General features: G+C 44.3%; 1 protein-coding gene across 4 annotated transcripts in view; it reads left to right on the forward strand.

The window, feature by feature from the left end:
- Positions 1–20,280, forward strand: part of BAHCC1 (BAH domain and coiled-coil containing 1) — a 126,965-nt gene that overhangs the window by 87,923 nt on the left and 18,762 nt on the right. For all 4 annotated transcript variants that reach the window (XM_060253341.1, XM_060253344.1, XM_060253342.1 and 1 more), the window contains exons 10-13: positions 593–1,279; positions 4,787–4,986; positions 9,598–9,734; positions 10,046–10,171. In XM_060253341.1, the coding sequence (XP_060109324.1) occupies positions 593–1,279; positions 4,787–4,986; positions 9,598–9,734; positions 10,046–10,171 (1,150 nt within the window). The remainder of the gene's footprint in view (positions 1–592; positions 1,280–4,786; positions 4,987–9,597; positions 9,735–10,045; positions 10,172–20,280) is intronic.

A 20,280-nucleotide genomic window follows, 5' to 3' on the forward strand; every position in this document is an offset into this window, starting at 1 on the left:
TTTTATAATGCATGCTCTGCCTTGGGCAAAAGCTATGCAGTAATTATGGCAAACGCAGCCCAAATTCTTTAAATCCAAATACTTGTTCATAAAAATGCAAATTTCTGGTCCTCCTCATTGGTGTAGTGGGGGGAAATGTAATGTTATAGGAAGTGGCTACAAAAGGCCGACGAACTGAAGAGCTTCTACAGTCAGTGTAGTCTTTGCAGGATCAAGATCTCAGCCTCTTTGGTCCCTAGCCATTTTACCCTAACATCCCATCCTGTTTTTTTTCCTGGGCATCTTGCAGAAGGGATAACTCTGGAAAAAATCCAAATTTATGTCACTGGAATAAATTGGCAAGGGATCTGTGTTTGTTTTGGATTTCCCTAATTTATTTACAGAATTTGAAGGCATTCACATGTAACCTACAGAGACTGCAGGAGAACTTAGGGCCAGGTTACATGGCTCAAAAAGGGTGCCCTACCTCGGAATGTTGACACATTTTCTGTAGTTTTTGGAGAGTTCAAGAATACACTAGCACATTGTGCGTTCTGAGGAAGTAATATCCTTTAGCTAGTACTTATCATTCTACTCTTTTCTCTTTTAACAGACCTTCCCCCTGGTTATTCCTATCCTGTGGCTGGTCTGGGCTATGCATCACCGTTACCCCTGGACCCAGCTGATCCTGACACTATGCAAACTGTTTCCACGGCAGCTGAGCCAGAACAGTCACGCACTTTCCCACCAGAACAAGAGTCAGGCTGTGAGACAGAACCTATCCAGTCCCATGGGGCTGTGGACACTGAAGCAGAATGTTCCCATCCTCCCCATCTCCTTGTGCACCCCCAGAGGCCAAGCTCTGCAGAACTTACCAAGGAGATGCCATGTTGCCCCCTGCTGGTCGGGGACAGCACAGACAACTTGGACTCTGCCCCACAAGAACATCAGGAAGAGGCCAGGCCAGAGGTGACCATTCCAGGGTCTTCCCCAGAGGTCATGGCTATAGAGGACAGCCCAGCTGCAACACTGGAAGATGGCTTCCAGGAGGATGAGAGTGACATTGGCTCGCCGGATGTCCCATCAACGCATACCAGTGTGCAGGCAATACCATGTGGCCTGGATACTCTCATTGCTGCCAGCATTGATCTGGGCGAGCTCCCATCTTTGGAACCTCCAACCCTTGCAGCCCCCCCTCCCTTGCCTTCCGTGGGCAGTTCAGGGATTCCTGGCATTGCCCTGCTCAGTGAGCTGGCTGAATTGGAACTCCGGCAGCAGCACTGTGACACTGCCACTCATGGTAAGAAAGTACAGGACTCTGGTTACTGCCATCTCCCTTTTCTTTTATTGAGGCCGTGAGTACCAAGAGGGAGTGGAAATGGAAAAGTGTATTGTGACTCAGTGCCTTGTCGCATGGCTTGTTAATGATGTCTAAGGGCTGTTTGCTCTTCAGTACCAGAGCAGCTTCTCAGAGGGATGCAGAGGCAGGGCCAAATTCTCCAGTGTTAATTGAGGAACTGAGAACATCTGCTATCCTATACCAGTCCTGCCTCATGACTAATGAGCACGGATTTGACAGGGGAGGGGCCATAGATCAGTAGCAGAGCATTTGATTTCAATGCAAAAGGTCCTAGGCTCAGTCCCTGGCATCTCCTGTTAAAATGATCAGGTAGTAGGTGGTGTGAAAGTCCTTTACCGAGACCTTAGAGAGCCACTGCCAGTCTGTATAGACAATACTGGCCTCGAGGGACAATACTGACCTTGAGGGACCAAGGGTAACCAAGTGTATGTGTGTGTGAGAGAGAGAGAGACCACAACTCATATATCAATAGTAGGGTCTGCAGTATAAAACAGTGACTATCAACTAGAGATCAAGATTGTTCATAGCAGTAAAGTTTTTCTGGAGTGGAAGGGTACAGCCAGAGGTCTTGGAATCTTTTCTCAGACCGTGGAGAGAAAGGTTTCAGATTTGCGCTTTAGGCAAATACAGTAGATATTTGAATGCAGGCCAAGGCAATCTCCTTTATTGTCTTTCATTAGGAATTCAATGTTATATTAGTGATTACAGGATACATCTGCATCATTCTTCTGTGTGCTGTACAGCTTCCTCCCTCTCCCATTGCACTGCTAAACAAGTTTCCCATCGTCCTACTGAAAGTCACAAGTCACCAGCAAGCCCACCTGTTACGCCTCACTGCTCCTTCCCAAAGTACACCCTTGTTTAGAGAGGTTCTCTTACTTCTGTCACTCTCTCGTGAGAACCAGGCCTGACATTGTCCGCTGTCCAGATTTCTCACTTCTTTACACACACACACAATCCAAAAGTTGTTTGGGAGGACAAAAGAACAGCTGGGATCTTTTAAACCAGAGCCAGTGCTCCTTCAAGTTGGTATGAATAAGCTTTTCTCCACTTATAACCCTGTAGATAATAATAATAATAATAACAACAACAACAAATTTTATTTATATCCCGCCCTCCCCACCTTGGCAGGCTCAGGGCGGCTAACAACATTTTATAAAAACATACAGTAGTTAAAAGCCTTTAAATTTAACAATATAGAACAGTAAACACTAAACTTAACAACATTAAAACCAGTCCAATGAGTACAGTTATTCAGCGGTATAGGTCTTCAAACCGCATTGGCGGATCCTTAATTACCAATCTTCTTAGCAGTCCAAGTGTGCAAGCTTAAAAAGGGCGGTCTTGCAGGCCCTGCGGAACTGATCAAGGTTCCGCAGGGCCCGCACCTCCTCGGGGAGTCGGTTCCATAGGGTAGGGGCCGCGATTGAGAATGCCCGTGCCCTAGTATTCTGGTATTTAATCTCCTTCGGCCCAGGGATGGTCATTAGATTTTTCCCAACTGACCTCAGTGCTCTCTGGGGTTCATATGGGGAAAGACATAGGTAGGCAAGTCCTCGGCCATATAAGGCTTTAAAGGTAATGACCAACACTTTGTACTGGACCCGGTATATCTCCATGTGCCTGGTTAAGCATTCTGCTCTGGCAAATACCGCCTGGGCTTGCAAAGCAGTCTGCACTCCCACAGGTCACTGGTTGCCTGCTTTCAAAGTGCATTTTGTACAGGCTTGAATTGTTCCATTCTGCTTTGCACTAGTGATTGGGTAACATGCCATCCAGCAGTTAAGGGATGGGATTACCCAAGCCATGGTGATGGGCTCCTGAATATTGAGAATGGCCCATAGTTATTGAGATGTGTTTTGATATGGAGGGTAACTACCTTGAGTGTCCTTTACATGGTGAGTATCCATTACCATCATCCTGGTGGTTAGCTGCAGAAAATTTTGCCTGTGAGAATTTTTCACTAATAATTTTTCACTGGAAGGCAAGGCAAGAACCTTTGAGACTTGGGTTGGATACAGAAAGTAATAGTTTGTGGTCTGGCAAGGAGATTTTCCAATATGGACCTGGACTTCGAGCAAAACAGAGACTTGGGATGGACCTATTGTTATGAGAATCTTGTAGCCCCAGAGGCTTGGAAAATACCTGTTCAATTCATCTGTGTTATCCAGTTTCATGGGGGAAGAAGTTTTACCACATATGAATACCTTCCAGCAAGAAACAGTTGCTAGGCCTCTGGTGTTATGATGATATCTCCTGTTTCGGTCTCATCACCTTAGAGAACAGATTCTTCGTCATGCACAAGTATTCCGACTTCGCAAAAAGAATTCATTAGCAAAACAAAAATGAGTACTCCTTTGTTTGGTCCCTACACCTTTCCACTGCCTTTTGAGCCTCCTGTCATCTCCAACCTTCTTGCCAGAGAGGTGTACACCAACCCACATGTGCAGATGGTTATCACCCTCTGTGGCTACGCAAAGTCTGTTCTTTTCATCTATACTCAAACGGTTACTGCTCACACACCAGAACCGTTTATTGCCCACAGTGGAACGGAAACCACATATAAGGACTCCCTTGCATGCCCCCTCACACATGTGTGCAGGCACACTCATAAGCATCTATTCTTGTACCTAAACATGACCCATAGAGCAACAACCAAATAAGGTCATTATTCATGCTTTTCTCTGCATATGATCTGCAGTTGCACTTAAATTCTCTTTCAGCTAGGTAACTGCATTGCTTTTAACTCCCCCTTGCAAAGCCCCCCTCCAATGTAATGGTATTTCATGAGGCCCCTCTTTCCCATAAGTTCTACCAGTACAGGCTCTGAGTTGCTGGCCCTTGGCTTGAATTACCCTCTTTGGCCTCCTCTTGAGGTATGTGGCATCCCAATAACTTCCCTCTGCCTGGATGGAAGTGTGGTATGTGCCTGAGATAAACACGACTGTGCGCCTGTTGACTTTGAGTGCTGGTGTATGGAGAACAGGACAGGTAGAAGCAAGTTAATATCAGGTTTTTCTTGTAAGCTGTCCCAACTCCAGAGCTTGTTTAATGAGGATAGTGACTAGGTTGCTACCACTCTGCAGTCTCATTTATCAATGAATAAGGAAACTAGACACATATGAGGAAGGAGCAGAGAAACTAGCTGGAGTTTTTCTGGAAAAGCAGATCCATGGTATGCAACCAGTAGTGCAGACCAAGTCCAAGATGCATTCTGACATCCAATTAGCAGAGGTTTCTGTGGATTCAAAAATAATATACAACTGACACCATGAAGTACTGGTAGCTGTGATTGTGGCTTGGGTTGTGTTTTTTAAGCCTGAATATATCCACTAAGTACTAAAGACTGAGATAAGGGTGTGTGAATGTTCTCTGATATGTTTAACGTATTCTATCCTTTCGTTGAGAATGCTCTTCCCTCAGTAATAACCTTTCACTTTTCCATAGTGTTGGCTGAAGACCTGGCGGCATTCAATCTGCAAAGCCTGGCCACTCTTGCTGCAGCCTGGGCCCTCGTTGAAGCTACTGGCCAGGAGGACAGCCTCCCTGACCTCTGCAACCTGGCAGATGCTGCACCATGTGTTAACCTGCGCCCTCGCTTGCGGGTGTCCTGCCGCAAATACACCTGGACCCCTAAGACCAAACCAGTAAGTGTCTTGCAGCTAAGGTGCTCCAACTGGGTGCCGATCAGAACTATCAGAAGCTTTGTGTTCTCTCAGACCGATTTTGTTTTTTCCAAGTGGAGAGCCCTTTTGTTCCCACCGCTTCTCTCGGTTTTCACACAAGCTGCTACGGAGATACGAGTTGGAGCGCCGCTTTCCCGCTGCAACCAAGATCCTCTTACAAGCAGTTTCTGCTTGCCTCAGGAGAGCAGCGTGCCAACTCCTAGCTCCGCAGCAGCTTGTGTGAAAACGAAGAGAAGTGCCAGGGGCAAAAGGGCTCTCCACCCAGGATAAGCTTTAGTGTGAAATCAGTATCGGTTCCTGAGCTGCAGATCTACTCCTTTCAATCCACAGAATCTTCAGCCATTTTGTGTGTTCTGGCTCCACTCTGAATGTGGCCAGGTGCCAGAAGGATTAGTTTCTCTATAATACCTCACTGATTATTTTTTTCCTCATTTGGAGCCCATCTTTTTCATTCTCAAGGCTCAGTGAAATGAGGCAAAAGGACCAGGCTATTATGAGTTTGACCCTGGTTTGTTGGCACCTTCAAGCCAGATTTCTGGCATGGAAGTGGAAGCCTCCTAACCCACCTTCACTTCAGAAGTGCACTTAACTCTTGGGTCTTCTACAGAAAAGAAATGAGAGACTTCATCTAATTTCTTTTTTAGAAGCAGTTATCATGTCTCTCACCCCTTTCGTCATCCTGGCTTCCATTGCTTCTAATTGCTCTTGCATTTTCTCCATTGAGGCAGTCCTTGCACGGGTTAACTTATGCTCTGACATTTAAAAAAACACCGAAAATTTTGACCTCTCCAAACTAAATTTTAACTATCAGGTTTGATAGAGTAAGGCTTGCCCTTTTCAATAAGCCTAATTTCGCCGTCCTCAGAGCCTCCTGGGCTTAGATATTAATTTTTAAAGTTTTTCTTTTTTCCAAAATGGCGGTCGCGACTTTATGCTTCCCTTTAAAAAAATTTCCTTCAAAAGGTTTTTAAAATAATTATCAGTGATAATGTCCAATAGTATTTACCTTATAATTGTCACCTCTGTCAGCGTCACCAATTTTTTAATGTCCCGAAAACTTTAAAAACTTTAATTTTTGACCTCCCAGCAATGGCTGCCGATGTTTTTCTATGATATTATAGTCCTAGAGTAGGCTAGCTGCTTCAACGATTTCCCTTTTCCATCCGACACTTCCTGCTTTTCTTGCCACCAGATCCCGTTTTTACTGGTAAAAAGATCTCGCGATGTTTGACGTATTTCCTGTGTTGACTGCGAGAGCTGCAAATCTGTGACAATGGGGCTTTTTCACCAAAACCGCAATTAGACAAAACAATAAATTCCTTTCCACTTTTTAGCACTGTCCTTTAAATTTACAAAGTTCAAATTCTGCCCCTTCTCCCCTTCTTCTTCCAAACTTTCTGAATCTCTATTTCCCACCTTCTGATTTTATTTTGTTTAACTTTAAATAGTCCCAGAATGAAGATAGTCATCAGTACCTTTTTCTGCAGTTATCCAGATCCAACACCGGTCTTGTATAGCTTTAGATGTTTAGCAGTCTCAAAGAACGTTAGGATCCTGTCGAGCTTATGTCAAATAAATGATTCTGGAAACTTCTGCAGATGATGAATATGCAGCTCGTCTCCGGAGACCCCTCAAAGCTTCAGAGGAGCCCCCCTCCCGGGACTCCCTTTTAGCCAAGGTAAATCTCCTCAGTTTCCTGTGCATATCTTGGACTGATCTCTGACTGAGAAAAGTAGGCAGTAGGCATTGAATTGCCCTCCACTACCCTGAACAGAAACCCCAGCCTGCTCCCCTTCTGAGAAGCAATTCAGCTCGGCATTTTCCAACCCCGGAAGTCTCAACTTATGGAACGCTTCACGAATTTGCGTGTCATCCTTGGAAAAGCACCTGGGCCAGATGGATATACAGCTAAGTTTTTAAAACCCTCAAAGAGGAGTTAATCCCGAAACTTCAGAAATTGATGAATATGATAAGAACAAAAGGGGAAATACCAAATACGTGGAAGGAAGCTGTTATTTCGTTGATTCCAAAGGAAGATAGAGATGTTACGAACGTAAAAAATTATAGACCAATTTCATTATTAAATAATGACTATAAAATATATACAAGAATCTTGGCAGGACGGTTTAAACAACATTTGATAAATTTTATAAAGGAAGATCAAGCAGGGTTTCTTCCCAAAAGGCAAATAAGAGACAATATCAGAACAGTTGTAAATATTGTAGAATATTATGAAAGACATCCAGAAAAGGAAGTAGCATTATTGTTTGCGGACGCAGAGAAAGCATTTGACAGTTTAAACTGGGATTTTATTTTTGCAGTAATGGAGAAAATGGAGCTGGGAGAAAGCTTTATAAGAATGATAAAAGCAATATATACTGAACAACGTGCAAGGCTATGTATAAATGCTGATCTTACAGAAGACATGATAATTAGTAAAGGTACAAGACAAGGTCGTCCACGTTCCCCATTGTTGTTTATAATGACTCTTGAAATATTACTGATGCAAATTCAAGAAGATAAAGAAATAGAAGGATTAAAAGTAAAAGGATTTACTTACAAATACAGAGCATTTGCAGATGATATAATGTTTATAAATGAAAACCCCATACAAGTCACACCTTTGTTGTTAGCCAAAATACAAGAATATGGGGAGTTGGCGGGACTTTGTATTAAGAAAAATCAAAACTTCTATGTAAAAATATGCAAATAAATAAGCAACGAGAATTGCTGAGACTAACGGGCTGTGAAGTTACCACCAAGGTAAAATATTTGGGTGTGGAGATAACAATGAAGAATATCGATTTGTTCAAAAATATTTATGAGAAGCTATGGCGTAAAATGGATGAAGATATGTTAAAGTGGAATAAACTTAATTTGTCACTGTTGGGTAGAATAGCCGCAATTAAATGAATATTCTTCCAAGAAATATGTATTTGTTTCAAACTATTCCGATTGTGAAAGACAGTAAACAATTTAATAGATGGCAAAGCAAAATTTCAGAGTTTGTGTGGGCGGGGAAGAAACCAAGAATTAAAATGAAAAATTTAACAGATGCAAAAGAGAGAGGCGGATTTCAATTACCAGACTTAAAATTATATCATGAAGCAGTGTGCTTAGTATGGATAAAAGAATGGATAATGTTGTTAAACAAAAAACTCTTAGCGTTGCAAGGTCATGGAAATAAATTTGGCTGGCACGCTTATATGTATTATGGGGAAAAAGATAGACTTTTTTTCTCTCACCATTATATAAGAAACAGCTTGCTAAATACATGGATGAAATATAAGAAATATCGAGATGAGAGAAAACCTTTATGGATAGTGCCAGCCGAAGTGATAAAAATAACAGCTGAGACGGGTGAAGAAAAGTGGTTGTCATATAATCAACTATTAAAAATACAAAGTCGTAAAATAGAATTGAAAACCGCTGAAGAGCTGAATAATAAATATGATTGGTTTCAAATGCAACAAATAAAGAGTTTGGTGGAAAATGACATTAAAACTGAAGGAATAAGAAAAGAGCAAACAGAAATGGAAAAAGTTCTGCTTGGAGACAACGAAAAATTAATTTCAAAATTGTATAAATTACTTTTAAAATGGTCTACGGAAGATGAAGTAGTGAAATCTCAAATGATTAAGTGGGCAATTAATGTAAATAAAGAAATACAGATGGAAACTTGGGAATATTTGTGGAAGAACTCTATGAAGCTTTCGACGTGTCATAGTATTAAAGAGAACTGTTTTAAAATGATGTATAGATGGTATATGACTCCTAAGAAATTGGCAAAGATGAATAATAGGATGCCAGACAGATGTTGGAAATGTAAAAAACATGAAGGTTCTTTCTACCATATGTGGTGGACTTGTGAAAGAGCAAAAAAGTATTGGCAGATGATTCAACAAGAAATTTCTAGGATCTTGGGATATGAATTTAAGAAAGTTGCAGAGACTTTTCTGTTGGGATTACAAATGGAAAAATTTCCAAAAGAAGATAGAACTATAATTTGGTACTTGCTTTCAGCTGCTAGGACATTATATGCGCAGTTGTGGAAGCAAGAAAAAATACCAGAGAAATGGGATTGGATTGTAAAAGTTATGACATGGAGTGAAATGGACAAATTAACAAGAATTTTAAGAGACTATGATGTAGAAGTTTTTAAGATGGAGTGGAAAAAGTTCAGAAGCTATGTAGAAAAAGAGTGGAAAATAAAAGGACATTGGACAATTTTTGTTAATGATTAAGTCTTAGAAAAAAGAAGAATATTAATTTTTAAGTTTTTTAGTTAAGGGTACCTTTAAACATTAGTACTTTAAGTAAATAACACCGGCGGGGGTCAAGTAATGGGGGGAGGGGTGAGTAGAAAGTAATATATGGGATAGATAAAAGATGTTATTAATGATTCAAGAAATATAATTTGTTACCATATGTTACCAAATAAAATTGTTTTAACTAAAGAAATGAGAGACTTCATCAAAGTTAGGAATGAAATAATAATAGCCAATAGTGTGGGGTACATATAAGCCATGATACTTTACTTGAAAACTGAAAGTGTCTTTGATATTTCCACAGGTTTGCCCTCTGAAAGCAGCTATTGAGAACTTGGACACCCAAGAGGTAGAGATGCGTACACAGCTGGCAGAACTGCAGCGACGCTACAAGGAGAAACAACGGGAACTGGCGAAGCTGCAGAGACGGCATGACCATGAGTGAGTGTCTTAACTTCCTTCATCTTCCTCAGCAGATGCCTAGCTAGATGGGTCTGCCTGCTTGCCCAAACAAATTTGGATAAGGCAAAATGGTACCATGAGAAGGGGAAGGGAGTGACAGAGCATCTCCTCTTGGAGTAAGTCTGTCTACAGCATCTGAAGGCCAAACAAGTAAGTGACTCACTTGCACCAAGAGTTTAAAGGCCTTCTCAGTAGATGTGCTACCACATCAAATGAATGCTTATACAGACTCTTAAATACAGAAAGTTCTTGCCTTTTCCCTCTATGTTTATGGTGATTATGGCTTGCAGGCGAGATGAGAGTTCCCGCAGCCCGGCTCGACGGGGACCAGGACGACCCAGAAAACGCAAGCACTCCAGCACCCTCAGCTCACTGCGGCAGGGTTCGGTCAGCAAGAGTGACAGCAGGAAGGTCAAGTGAGTGATCAAGCATGACTTGTGGGAGAAAAGGAAAGAGAATACCGTATCACTGTCAGTCCAAACTTGTGACCAAGTGCATAAATACATGTTCCTTGCTTGCCATTAAGGCAAGTTTTGCTGTATGTGGCATTAGCAAACAAGTGTTGCTGCCATTCATCTGTTAAGGGTGAGGAGTGGCCTTTCAAGGGGAAAAGCCAGAGTCAGAAGGGGGTGGGGCTCTCAGTCTTTCCTTAATCCACTGCCCATAACTGCTCCCTCACAAGTTTGTTTTTCTCCAAGTTGGACTCATTTTGTCTTGAAAAGGAGCCAGCGTGAGGGAAAGAGGCAGGAAGCAGGACTGTAAAGGTTCAGCATCTCCCTTTGGCCTATGACTTTCCCACTTGAAATTGTGTAAACCACCCACCCCATTCCACACTTTACTGGTGTACAGTGGTGATCTGTGTTTGAGGACATGAAGTTGGCACTGTTGCTGTGGGTATTTCTGTCTCATATTTACCAGGGTGGTATTGTGAAAGAGACTAATTGCACTTTTGAGACAGCAACAGCACGGAAAGAGAGAGTGACCGTTTTCGCACACAGCTCACCTCGCAGTCACAATCCTGTTCCCTCTGCAGCGTCTGGTCGGATTTCCCACCATCTGCGCCGAAGTTACAGGAAGTGCCGCAGCTTTTGTGTAGCAAACGTAAACCGCTAAAACCCAGTTTACGTTTGCTACGCAAAAGCCGCAGCACTTCCTGTAACTCCGGCGCAGATGGTGGGAAATCCGACAGACGCTGCGGAGGGAACAGGATTGTGACTGCGAGGTAAGCTGTGTGCGAAAAAGGTTAGTGTCTGTATGTATACATAGGGCATTGCAGATATATGATTGTATGTTTCGGAGAAGAATATCTGCATGTTTCAGTATGGGGACATATCACACTTCAGATTTTAAAATGCTAGAAGCAATATAATTTACCACTCTGGATGGATGATTCATACAAGCCTGCTCTCCATTGCTTTACTTAGCATTTTTGTAATGCAAAATTCAGTACAAATTCTTAGGATGAGAAATACCCATGCCACAAACACCTTTATATCTAAATTTGAACATGGCCCCAGAGGGAAGATTTGAAATCCCACACAATTGAGCCACGTACAGATAGGGAAATTTTTCTACAGACTTGAGGAAACTCCCAGATTTGCAGAAAAATCCTTAAACTTAAAAAAGGGGGAATTTACCCCCCCCCAAAAAAAACCCCGTAAAGTCTACACACATGCAGAAGTTGCTGCTAACAGTTCTGAAGATCTTGCAAGTGCCTTGAGATTTTACTGGGAAAGGTAGGTAGAGGTGGGAGGACTGTAACAAAAAGCACTGTCTGCCATCCACCAACTGACTGGGGGGGGTGCATTCCTCTGCATGCACCCACCCACCACCATCAGCTGGCCAGCACCCAGGCGGAGTGTACTTTCTACTCCAAGACTTTCACTGCTGGCTAGCTGAGGGGGTGGGGGTTGATGGAAAAGCGCCTCTGACCTAGAACTTCTTCCATCATTTGGACAGCAGTGATGGGAGAGGCAGCAACTTGGGGAAGAGGAATGGAGAAGTGGCTATGGGGGAGGAGAAAGTGTTGATGGGAGGGTAAGGGGTGAGCAAGAGGAGAGGAAATAAAGGTCAGGGGGATGAGATGTCCCCTATCTTGAGTGCATCCTTTGTAGATCTCTTGCTTGCAATCCCCCCCCCCCCAATTCTAGATTAATATAGAATAATATTATAGAACATACAAAATGTTTGTTTGGTGTGGAAGTAGTGGTGATAGTATATTTTGAGATCAAGATACTGGGGTGGATCCAACCACCTTCCAACTTTTCCTCCAATAGAAGATCCTTTTAAGCCAGCTCCTTAGACTAGAGGAAGATTTCAAACTTGAGTTAAAAAGAAAGGTGGGGTATAAATATTTTAATTAATAAGTGAGTAAATACATAAACTTTTCTCAGTGAAGTGAAAGGACAGGGTAGGATCCTTTTGTTCATAGTTGTCGTCTCCACCCTAGAAGCAGTTGCATTTCAGCACCAAGTGCAGAGCTCCCCTGGGATGTAAGAGTGGGCAGCAAAATCTTAAGATTAACTGGGCTGGAGAGTTGCCTGCTTCACTGTGCTCCCCACCCCATGTCTCTCTTGCCTCCTGCACGGCTGTGGGGGAAGAAATGCCCCTCTTTGAAGAGGAAGGCAGCGTTGCATAAAAGCCTCTTTATCTGTGCTGTATAAAGTCATTGGTCACGCTGCAGTGGTGTTCATTGCTGCTGGCGCTTTATGATTATCCATTAGCCGCCCGGCACAGTCATTCCCGCACTCACGGGCCCTGTATAATTGTCCTTCTCTGCTACAAATTGCCTCTCCCGGCAGGCCCATTTGCATAAATCCTCCGAGCTAGTCCAAACATGATTGGAGCACGCGTGTGTGCGCTGCATCAATCCTGATGATTTGGTAATAATAGTTAAATCTGTACTAAATGGTTCCTTCAATTAAGACAGAAGAAAAAAAATTAATCTCTAGGTTTTATGTCACAAAACATTAGCAAATGTAGTGAAGGTTACAGGGGGAAAAAAAGCAGTTAGTGTTGGCTTTGGGTTGCAACATGGCTCCACCATATGGCTTATGGAAACCTTCCAGGGTTTGGTGGAGATCTTGCTTGCATTCTCCCACTCCTCCCTCCCCAACTTACAAGAATTTATCCTGGGGGGAAAGAACTCCTCCCCCTTCCTCAGTGCTTGCAAAATATGTGTGGGTTAATGTAAAGTCAAATTCAATAAGGAGCCCACTGTTGGCTGCTTTGGTAAAGTCCTTGCCATGGCATTACTAAACTATCCAGTGTCATCGAAGAAAGAATTGGGGGGAGGGGGGGTCAGATGAGTGCTACAAATGGGACCCTAAATGGCATTCTTTGCCCCGCTGCATTTTTTAGTGTGCATTTATAAGATTCCTGAAGCTGCTTCACCAGGGTGTGTTCACAGCCAAATTTTAACAGCTATGTTTCTCTTCTGAATTATGGGATTCCATTCTTTGAGTTCCATTACCTCCCAGATGGCACACAATAGCACTGGAAATTCCCAGTTGCTTGCAAAGGGGAAATCCAAAGACACAAAACTCATTCATCACATGAAGGAAGGGACTAAGGGCCAGTGATATACCAAGTACATGGGTTACGTGTTCAAAGACTCGGTGAAGGGGTGTCTTTGACATACACACTCTACTGAGATACGGTCTGTTATCAAACATGTTGCAAGTTTTCTTGAGGCACTGTATGAATGTACAAAACATTTGACCATTCTGTAGCATGGATGGTGTCACACTGTCTTTAAGTCTCTTTAGTGGCAGATGATGTCAGCAAATTCCAACGGTGGTATTGCCATCAGTAATGTAATCCAGTGGTGTAGGGAGGGGGGCGGGTCGCCCCAGGTCTGGGGGGTCTGGGGGGCCCCTTGGCAATGCCAAGGGGCCCCTCAGAAGCCGGCTGCCTGGCGTCCCCGCCACTCACATTGCTACCGAGATCCTGGAGCGCCACGTTCATGCTGGCGATCATAGGTGAGGAGAGGAGCTGGGCGCCGCTGCCGCCTAGTGCCGGAGGCAGCTGGGGTCGAGGCGGGCAGCTGCCGGGGCCATGCTGCGCCGCTCCAACAGGGGGGCTCTCTCCGCCTGCCTGCGAGCCCAAGGGCCTCCCTGCCCTGCTCTGCGCGCCACGAGGAGGTGCCGCCAGTTGCTAGGGCGAGCTGGTCCTTGCCTCCGGCGAGGCAGCCCGGGAACGCGCTGCTGCGCTCCACGCGGCGCGCAAGGGGCCTGCGCTGCTGCCGGCCGCTGAGGTCATAGAGCGGGAGCCGGGGCAGGGCTGGCCATGGCGCCGGTGCCTCCCGACCGCGGAGCCGGTCTTTCTGGCCCCGCCGGCGCAGCCAGCCGGTAGATCTGCCATTGCGCAAGTCTGCCGGGATTTTGGTCTGGAACCTTCATCGTTGCATGTGTTTAAAACATATATATGATATGTTGGCTCTTTCGCACACATTGCGTGGCTCTTAAAGCGCCCCCCCATCGACCAGCTCGGAGAACACATTTAAAGTTGAAGTTGCTTTCTTTCCACCTCCACCACTTCCTGTTTCCAGCAGGGCTCCCTCGCAAGTGGTGGCCATCCTGCGGAAGTGACATCATATCCTGTTTCTGGCGGCGTGCACACACATAGGGGGGCCCACATAAATCTTGGGCCCCAGGCCCCCAAAGCCCTAGCTACGCCCCTGATGTAATCTAATATTGGGGGTTGTGGTTGTGAGTGTATCTTAGGGCTTCCAACTGCCTGGAAGCAAATAACCTGTCTATTTAACAGAGCTTTAAGAAAATGTTATTTTCCTTAATGCCATGAAAAGCTTCAGCTGCCCATTTCCAGGGACAGGTTGTTTTTCTCCAGGCCTGTTGGCAAGCAGCCCTAGTGTATATACAGGGCATAGCTATCTCCCCAGTTTTTAGTCCCTTGGAAAGTAATATTGCATTAAATAGATGTAATTTTAATAATAACTAGGAGAAGTGTGAGCTCGTTTAGATGAGCCCTTTGTAAGATCTGATGCTTCTCACACAGTGGACTCAGTACGGATATTGCCAGTATAAAAGGCCACAAAAAAAGCAAAAGCCAATGTCACATTCTTCCACATCCCACAATTTCCTCTTGCTCACACTCATATAGTGTGCTGCGTCACAGACGTGTAAATATGTCTGTAATTTATATTTATTATAGCCGTGTTAGCTTATTATATTTGTTTATGCCACAGCACATCCTTATAACTTGCAGGAATGTGCTCATGTGCAAGCAAGCATTCAATCCAGCCTTCCCACAGGTCGCACTTTTTACAGTCAGGCTCCCAGAGAGAGCACAGTATTGCCGCCCACGATACTTGAGTGCACTCACCTGATTGCTGGCATGCACTACTTTCTGTCTTGTTCATTTACGTGCTGGCATACACACTTGCTTTGTAAACCTGCCCCAGCAAACAACTGTGGCATAGGATTCCCCTATTATGTGGTGAGCCAAGGCTCCCACCCATAGTGGCATCTCTTCCTCGTGTCTCGGGCTGCGGTTTTTGGCCTCATTTGAGGGACACAGGCTCCTACGGCAGCTGCAGCCCCAGCCTCTTGGCCTTCTTCCTATCAGGAACATTCCTGTTCTTTGAGTTTCCCATGCTGAGCGGAGCCTCCTGCCAAACTTGCCTGCCTCCAGCCACTCCCCGGAACAGCACTGTGGCCTTGAGCCATGGTAATTCTGTGTCAGAGTATGTTGCGGGGTGGCAGCTGGGGGCTTGGCCTTAGCGAGAGCACTTAATTGCTGGCTGTTCCAGAGCCAGCCTGTTCCTCTTTCTGCCTGTGGCTCTTTGCCTGCTCCAGGGTGCTGCTCCCTTCCCATCCCTCCTCTTAACCAGGGAATTCCCTCCTTCCTCCCCCTCCCCCTGCAGCCGCCAGAATGGAATTTGGCACCAGCTCCAGGGTTGACACTGGGTCAAAAGGTTGCAGCACAGGGGCAGGGCCTGAGAGAGGAGTGTGAACAGAAGCTGTCTTGGGAAGAAGGGGGTTGTGCAGCCTCAAACCCTGGGCTGGATTCCCAGGGTGGAGCAAACTGAGGCAGCTTCTCTGGGTGCTGGAGTGGAGCAATTAGAACTAACGAGCATTTGAGATCAGAGCGGGCAGGCATCCAGCAGTGGGGGATGGGACAAAAGCCTTCAGGGAGCTAATTTGTTCCATATTTACTATGGTAGCAGGACAAGTTCTAAGAGCATTGCCAGACCTGAGTGGGGCAGATCCTTTAGAAGGTGTCAAAAGGTGACCTACCCGGGATAAATCCAAACCCAGTTTTTGTTTCTGTGTGTATGTGGTGGGGGTGCTCCCCCCCCCACACACACACTTTTTCTTTTCTTTTCTTGTTTGGGCTGCTTGAAATATAATACAATGCTGCCTTTGCTGCTTCTTTCCTTTCACCCAGCATCAAGCAACACATTCCTTCATTGCTTCTTTAATGTGCCAGATGGGATCAATCCTCCTCACATCCTCTCCATTATGCCAGTCCAAACTGGCTGCGTACTGTCCCTCAGAATATACAAGAAGAGGGCAAAGCTTGCAGAAAGAATCCTGGAGTGCTCCTCCTATGGATTTGACTGTGCTTTTCTGAGGAAGGGCCAAAACCACCTCAGTCCTCTGAGCATTTGTACATTAAGAGTAGGTCTTTGTGTGTGCTGTGTTTCCGCGGGTGCCTAAAAGAAGAACAGAACGATGGTTCTGAGTGCACAGTTTAACTTTCTGTCTTCACTTTGAGGGGGGGAAAAGACAAGTGCATGGGCAATGCCTGTGGAAATCTCAGAAGAACTGCTGAACAAGCTTTCTCAGGATTAGGGGCAGAGCCTCACTGCCCTACATAGCTCCTTGCCTCTCCTATGATTTGGAGTAGTAAAACAAAACTGTCCAGAACAGCAAAAATTACAGAATAAATTCAGCACAATAAGCAACTTACGCAAATGTGTCCCAATTTGCATCCTGTATGCAAGTAACAGAATGTATATTGCCCCAGCACAGAATTCTTATTTTGTTACCAGAGCCACAATTTAAGACACACCAAAGTCATTACCAACAGCTGGTTGGAATCTGCATATTTGCAGTAGTACTGCAGCACACAGAATAGATTCCAGCATCGGATCCTGCAAGTTGTGTAGAAATGTTTACCATTCTTCTCTCTTTTTTTCTTAAAGGAGGTTTTGCCCCAGTGCTGGGAGCAAGAAGAAAGAGGAAAAACTCAAAAGTACATTAGATATTTCTGCTAAATGACTAGGACTGCATTTTCTGCTACCAATGTTTTACACAAAAAGCACTTTTTATAGGAATTAATGTGTAGCAATTTTTAGTTTATCAGTGCGTATACGATACCATGGAGGAACACATTGCATCCCGCTATACAGGAGTTTCAATCCCAACCTTAGAAACTAGATAGTGCTTTGTTGGGTTTAGAGAGTGAAACAACTTTACCTGCACCACCTCCAGTACTTCCCCATGAGTCCCTGTCTGTCATCCTTTGTTCTGCTTGCCATATTTTCCATGATCCCCCTATTCATCTCTCATAAGAACATACGAAGAGCCCTGCTGGATCAGACCAGTGGTCCATCTAATCCAGCATCCTCTCACGCACAGTGGCAAACCAGTTCCTCTGGACTGCCAACAACAGGGCATAGAGGCCAAGGCCTTTCCCCGATGTTATCCCTGGCTCTGGGATTCAGAGGATTACTGCCTCTGAATGCAGAGGTTTCCCTCAGTCAACATGGCTAGTAGCCATTGATAGACCTATCCTCCACGAATCTATCTAATCCCCTTTTAAAGCTGTTTTTTTTTCTTGTGGCCACCACTGCACCCTTTAGCAGCAAATTCCACATTTTAATCACTGTTTGTGTAAAATAGTATTTCCTTTTGTCTGTCCTGATTCTAAATCTTACTATCTTACTTGGGTTCATTGGATGTCTTTTCTCTTTGTCAATTCTCTCCACCCCATGCATAATTTTATAAATTCTATCACACCCCTCCCCCGCCCCCCGTCAACTCTTCTCTAAACTGAAAAGTCCCAGACTCTTCAGCCTTTCCTCATAGGGAAGATGCTCCAACCCCCTAATCATCTTGATTTCCCTCTTCTCTACTTTTCCCAGCTCTGCAATGTCATATTTTGTGATATGGTGACCAGAACTGTACACCATATTCCAAATGAGACTGCACCATAGATCTATACAGGGGCATTACAATATTGGCTGTTTTATTCTCAGTCCCTTTCCTAAGAATACCTAACAAAGAGTTTGCCTTTTTCACCACTGAAGCACACTGGGCCGACACTTTCATTAAACTATCCACTACAATCTTGAGATCTTTTTCCCTTTCAGTCTCAGCGAGCTCCGTCCCCATTTGCCTATACCTGAAGTGGGGATTTTTTTGTCCCACTGTGCATCACTTTAAACTTACTACACTGAACTTTATTTGCCACAGTGTCGTTCACTCATGATAGATAGATAGATAGATAAATTTATTGTCATTGTTCTCCACAAAAAGAGAGCAACGAAATGAGTTGCTCTTCCACAAACATACCAACACATCAAACACACATATTCATATTCATACCATTTAAATACATCTAAAACCATTTAGACCATTAAAACCATTTAAACCATTTAAATACATCTAAAACAGATAAACATTCATAAAACCATTAAAACCATCATCCAATTTGTGGAAGTACTCTTGGAGCTCTTCACAGACATCCTTGGTTTTCACCATCCTGAATAATTTGGTGTCATCTGCACTACTCACCCCTAGTTCCAGATCACTGATGAATAAATTAAACCATACCAGTCTCAATACCAATCCTCGTGAAACCCCACTGCTTATTTCATTGTGAGAACTGTCAGTTGCTCCTAAACCCTTCCTGAACACACTGGAAAAGTGGGTGGAAGTGAACAAGTTGCAATTTAACAAGGATGAGTTCTACATCTGGGTAACAAAAACAAGGAACACACATACTGGATGGGGGATACACTTCCGGGTAGCAGTATGTGTGAAAAAGATCTTGGGGGTATGGGTGAACTGTAAGTTAAATACAAGCAGCCAGTGCAATGCAATGCCAAAAAAGCCTAACATGATCTTGGGGAGTATCAACAGAGGCATAACATCCAAATCGCAAGAGGTCAGTCCCACTGTATACTGCATTGGTCAAGCCACACCTGGAGTATTGTATGCAATTCTGGAGGCCTCACTTTGAGGATGTGGACAGAATGGAGCAGGTGCAGAGGAGAGCAACAAGAATGATCAAGGGCCTGGAGACTAAGCCATATGAGGAAAAGCTGAGGGACTTGGAAATGTTCAGTTGGAGAAGAGGAGGTTGAGGGGACACATGACTTCTCTCTTTAAGTATTTGAAGGTGTCACACAGCAGGGGACCAAGAAAAGCCTTCTACTGGCTGCCACCACTCTAGTAAGGATCTGTAAAGAAGAGGCCAGAGCACCCAAACACCCCATCTTCCTTATAGTAAAACCTTTTAACAGTGACCGAGGAGACGTGAGGAACCAGGCAGTCACACAACAGTTTATTTACAGTGCTCAAACAATAGGTGGGTAATAAAAACTTTTAGTGCAACAGTGAAATATATAAACACAGTAAAGGTTAGTGTAAACAAAAAAAAGGAATGTCCTAATGCCACTTGCTAAACATTCCCTTCCCTAATACCAAAACTCTCGAGTGAGGGAACCTCTCTCCAGCTGCCTTCTCTCCAGAGAGAATCCTTTTCCTTGCAGCCTTTTCCAAAGAGAACACACCCTGTCTGTGTCTTGGCCTTTTATGCTTTCCTCCCAAGTCCCACCCCTCCGTGGCCACTTTCCCCTCTAAAACTGCTTCACCCAATCAGAGGGACAGAAGGGATCTTGGGAGATGTAGGCCCTCTAGCAAACTCCTCGGCAGGTTTCTCCCTGGCCTCTACGCAGAGGTGTCAAACTCATTTGTTATGAGGGCTGGATCTGACATAAATGAGATCTTGTCGGGCCAGGCCATGTCAAGCCAGGCCATGTGTGTTCCTTTTTAAGATTAGGTAGCAGAGATATAAACTTTACAAAGGACACAAACACAATTAAAGATTTTTTAAAATTAAAATAAAACATGCTTAAAACATTAGCAGTTGTTGGTCTTAAAGGTGCTTCCTTTGTATTTCCCCCATGGGATCCAGGGAACCAGGCAAAGGAATCATAGAGTTGGAAGGGACCTCCAGGGTCATCTAGTCCAACCCCATGCACAATGCAGGCAACTCACAAACACCTCCCCCTAAATTCACAGGATCTTCATTGCTGTCAGATGGCCATCTAGCCTCTGTTTAAAAACCTCCAAGGAAGGAGAGCCCACTACCTCCTGAGGAAGCCTGTTCCACTGAGGAATCGCTCTGTCAGGAAGTTCTTCCTAATGTTGAGCCAGAAACTCTTGATTTAATTTCAACCTATTAGTTCTGGTCCTACCTTCTGGGGCCACAGAAAACAATTCCACACCATCCTCTATATGACAGCCCTTCAAGTACTTGAAGATGGTGATCA

This window comes from Heteronotia binoei, chromosome 13 (genome assembly GCF_032191835.1).
Source record: "Heteronotia binoei isolate CCM8104 ecotype False Entrance Well chromosome 13, APGP_CSIRO_Hbin_v1, whole genome shotgun sequence".
NCBI classification, from domain to species: Eukaryota; Metazoa; Chordata; class Lepidosauria; order Squamata; family Gekkonidae; genus Heteronotia; species Heteronotia binoei.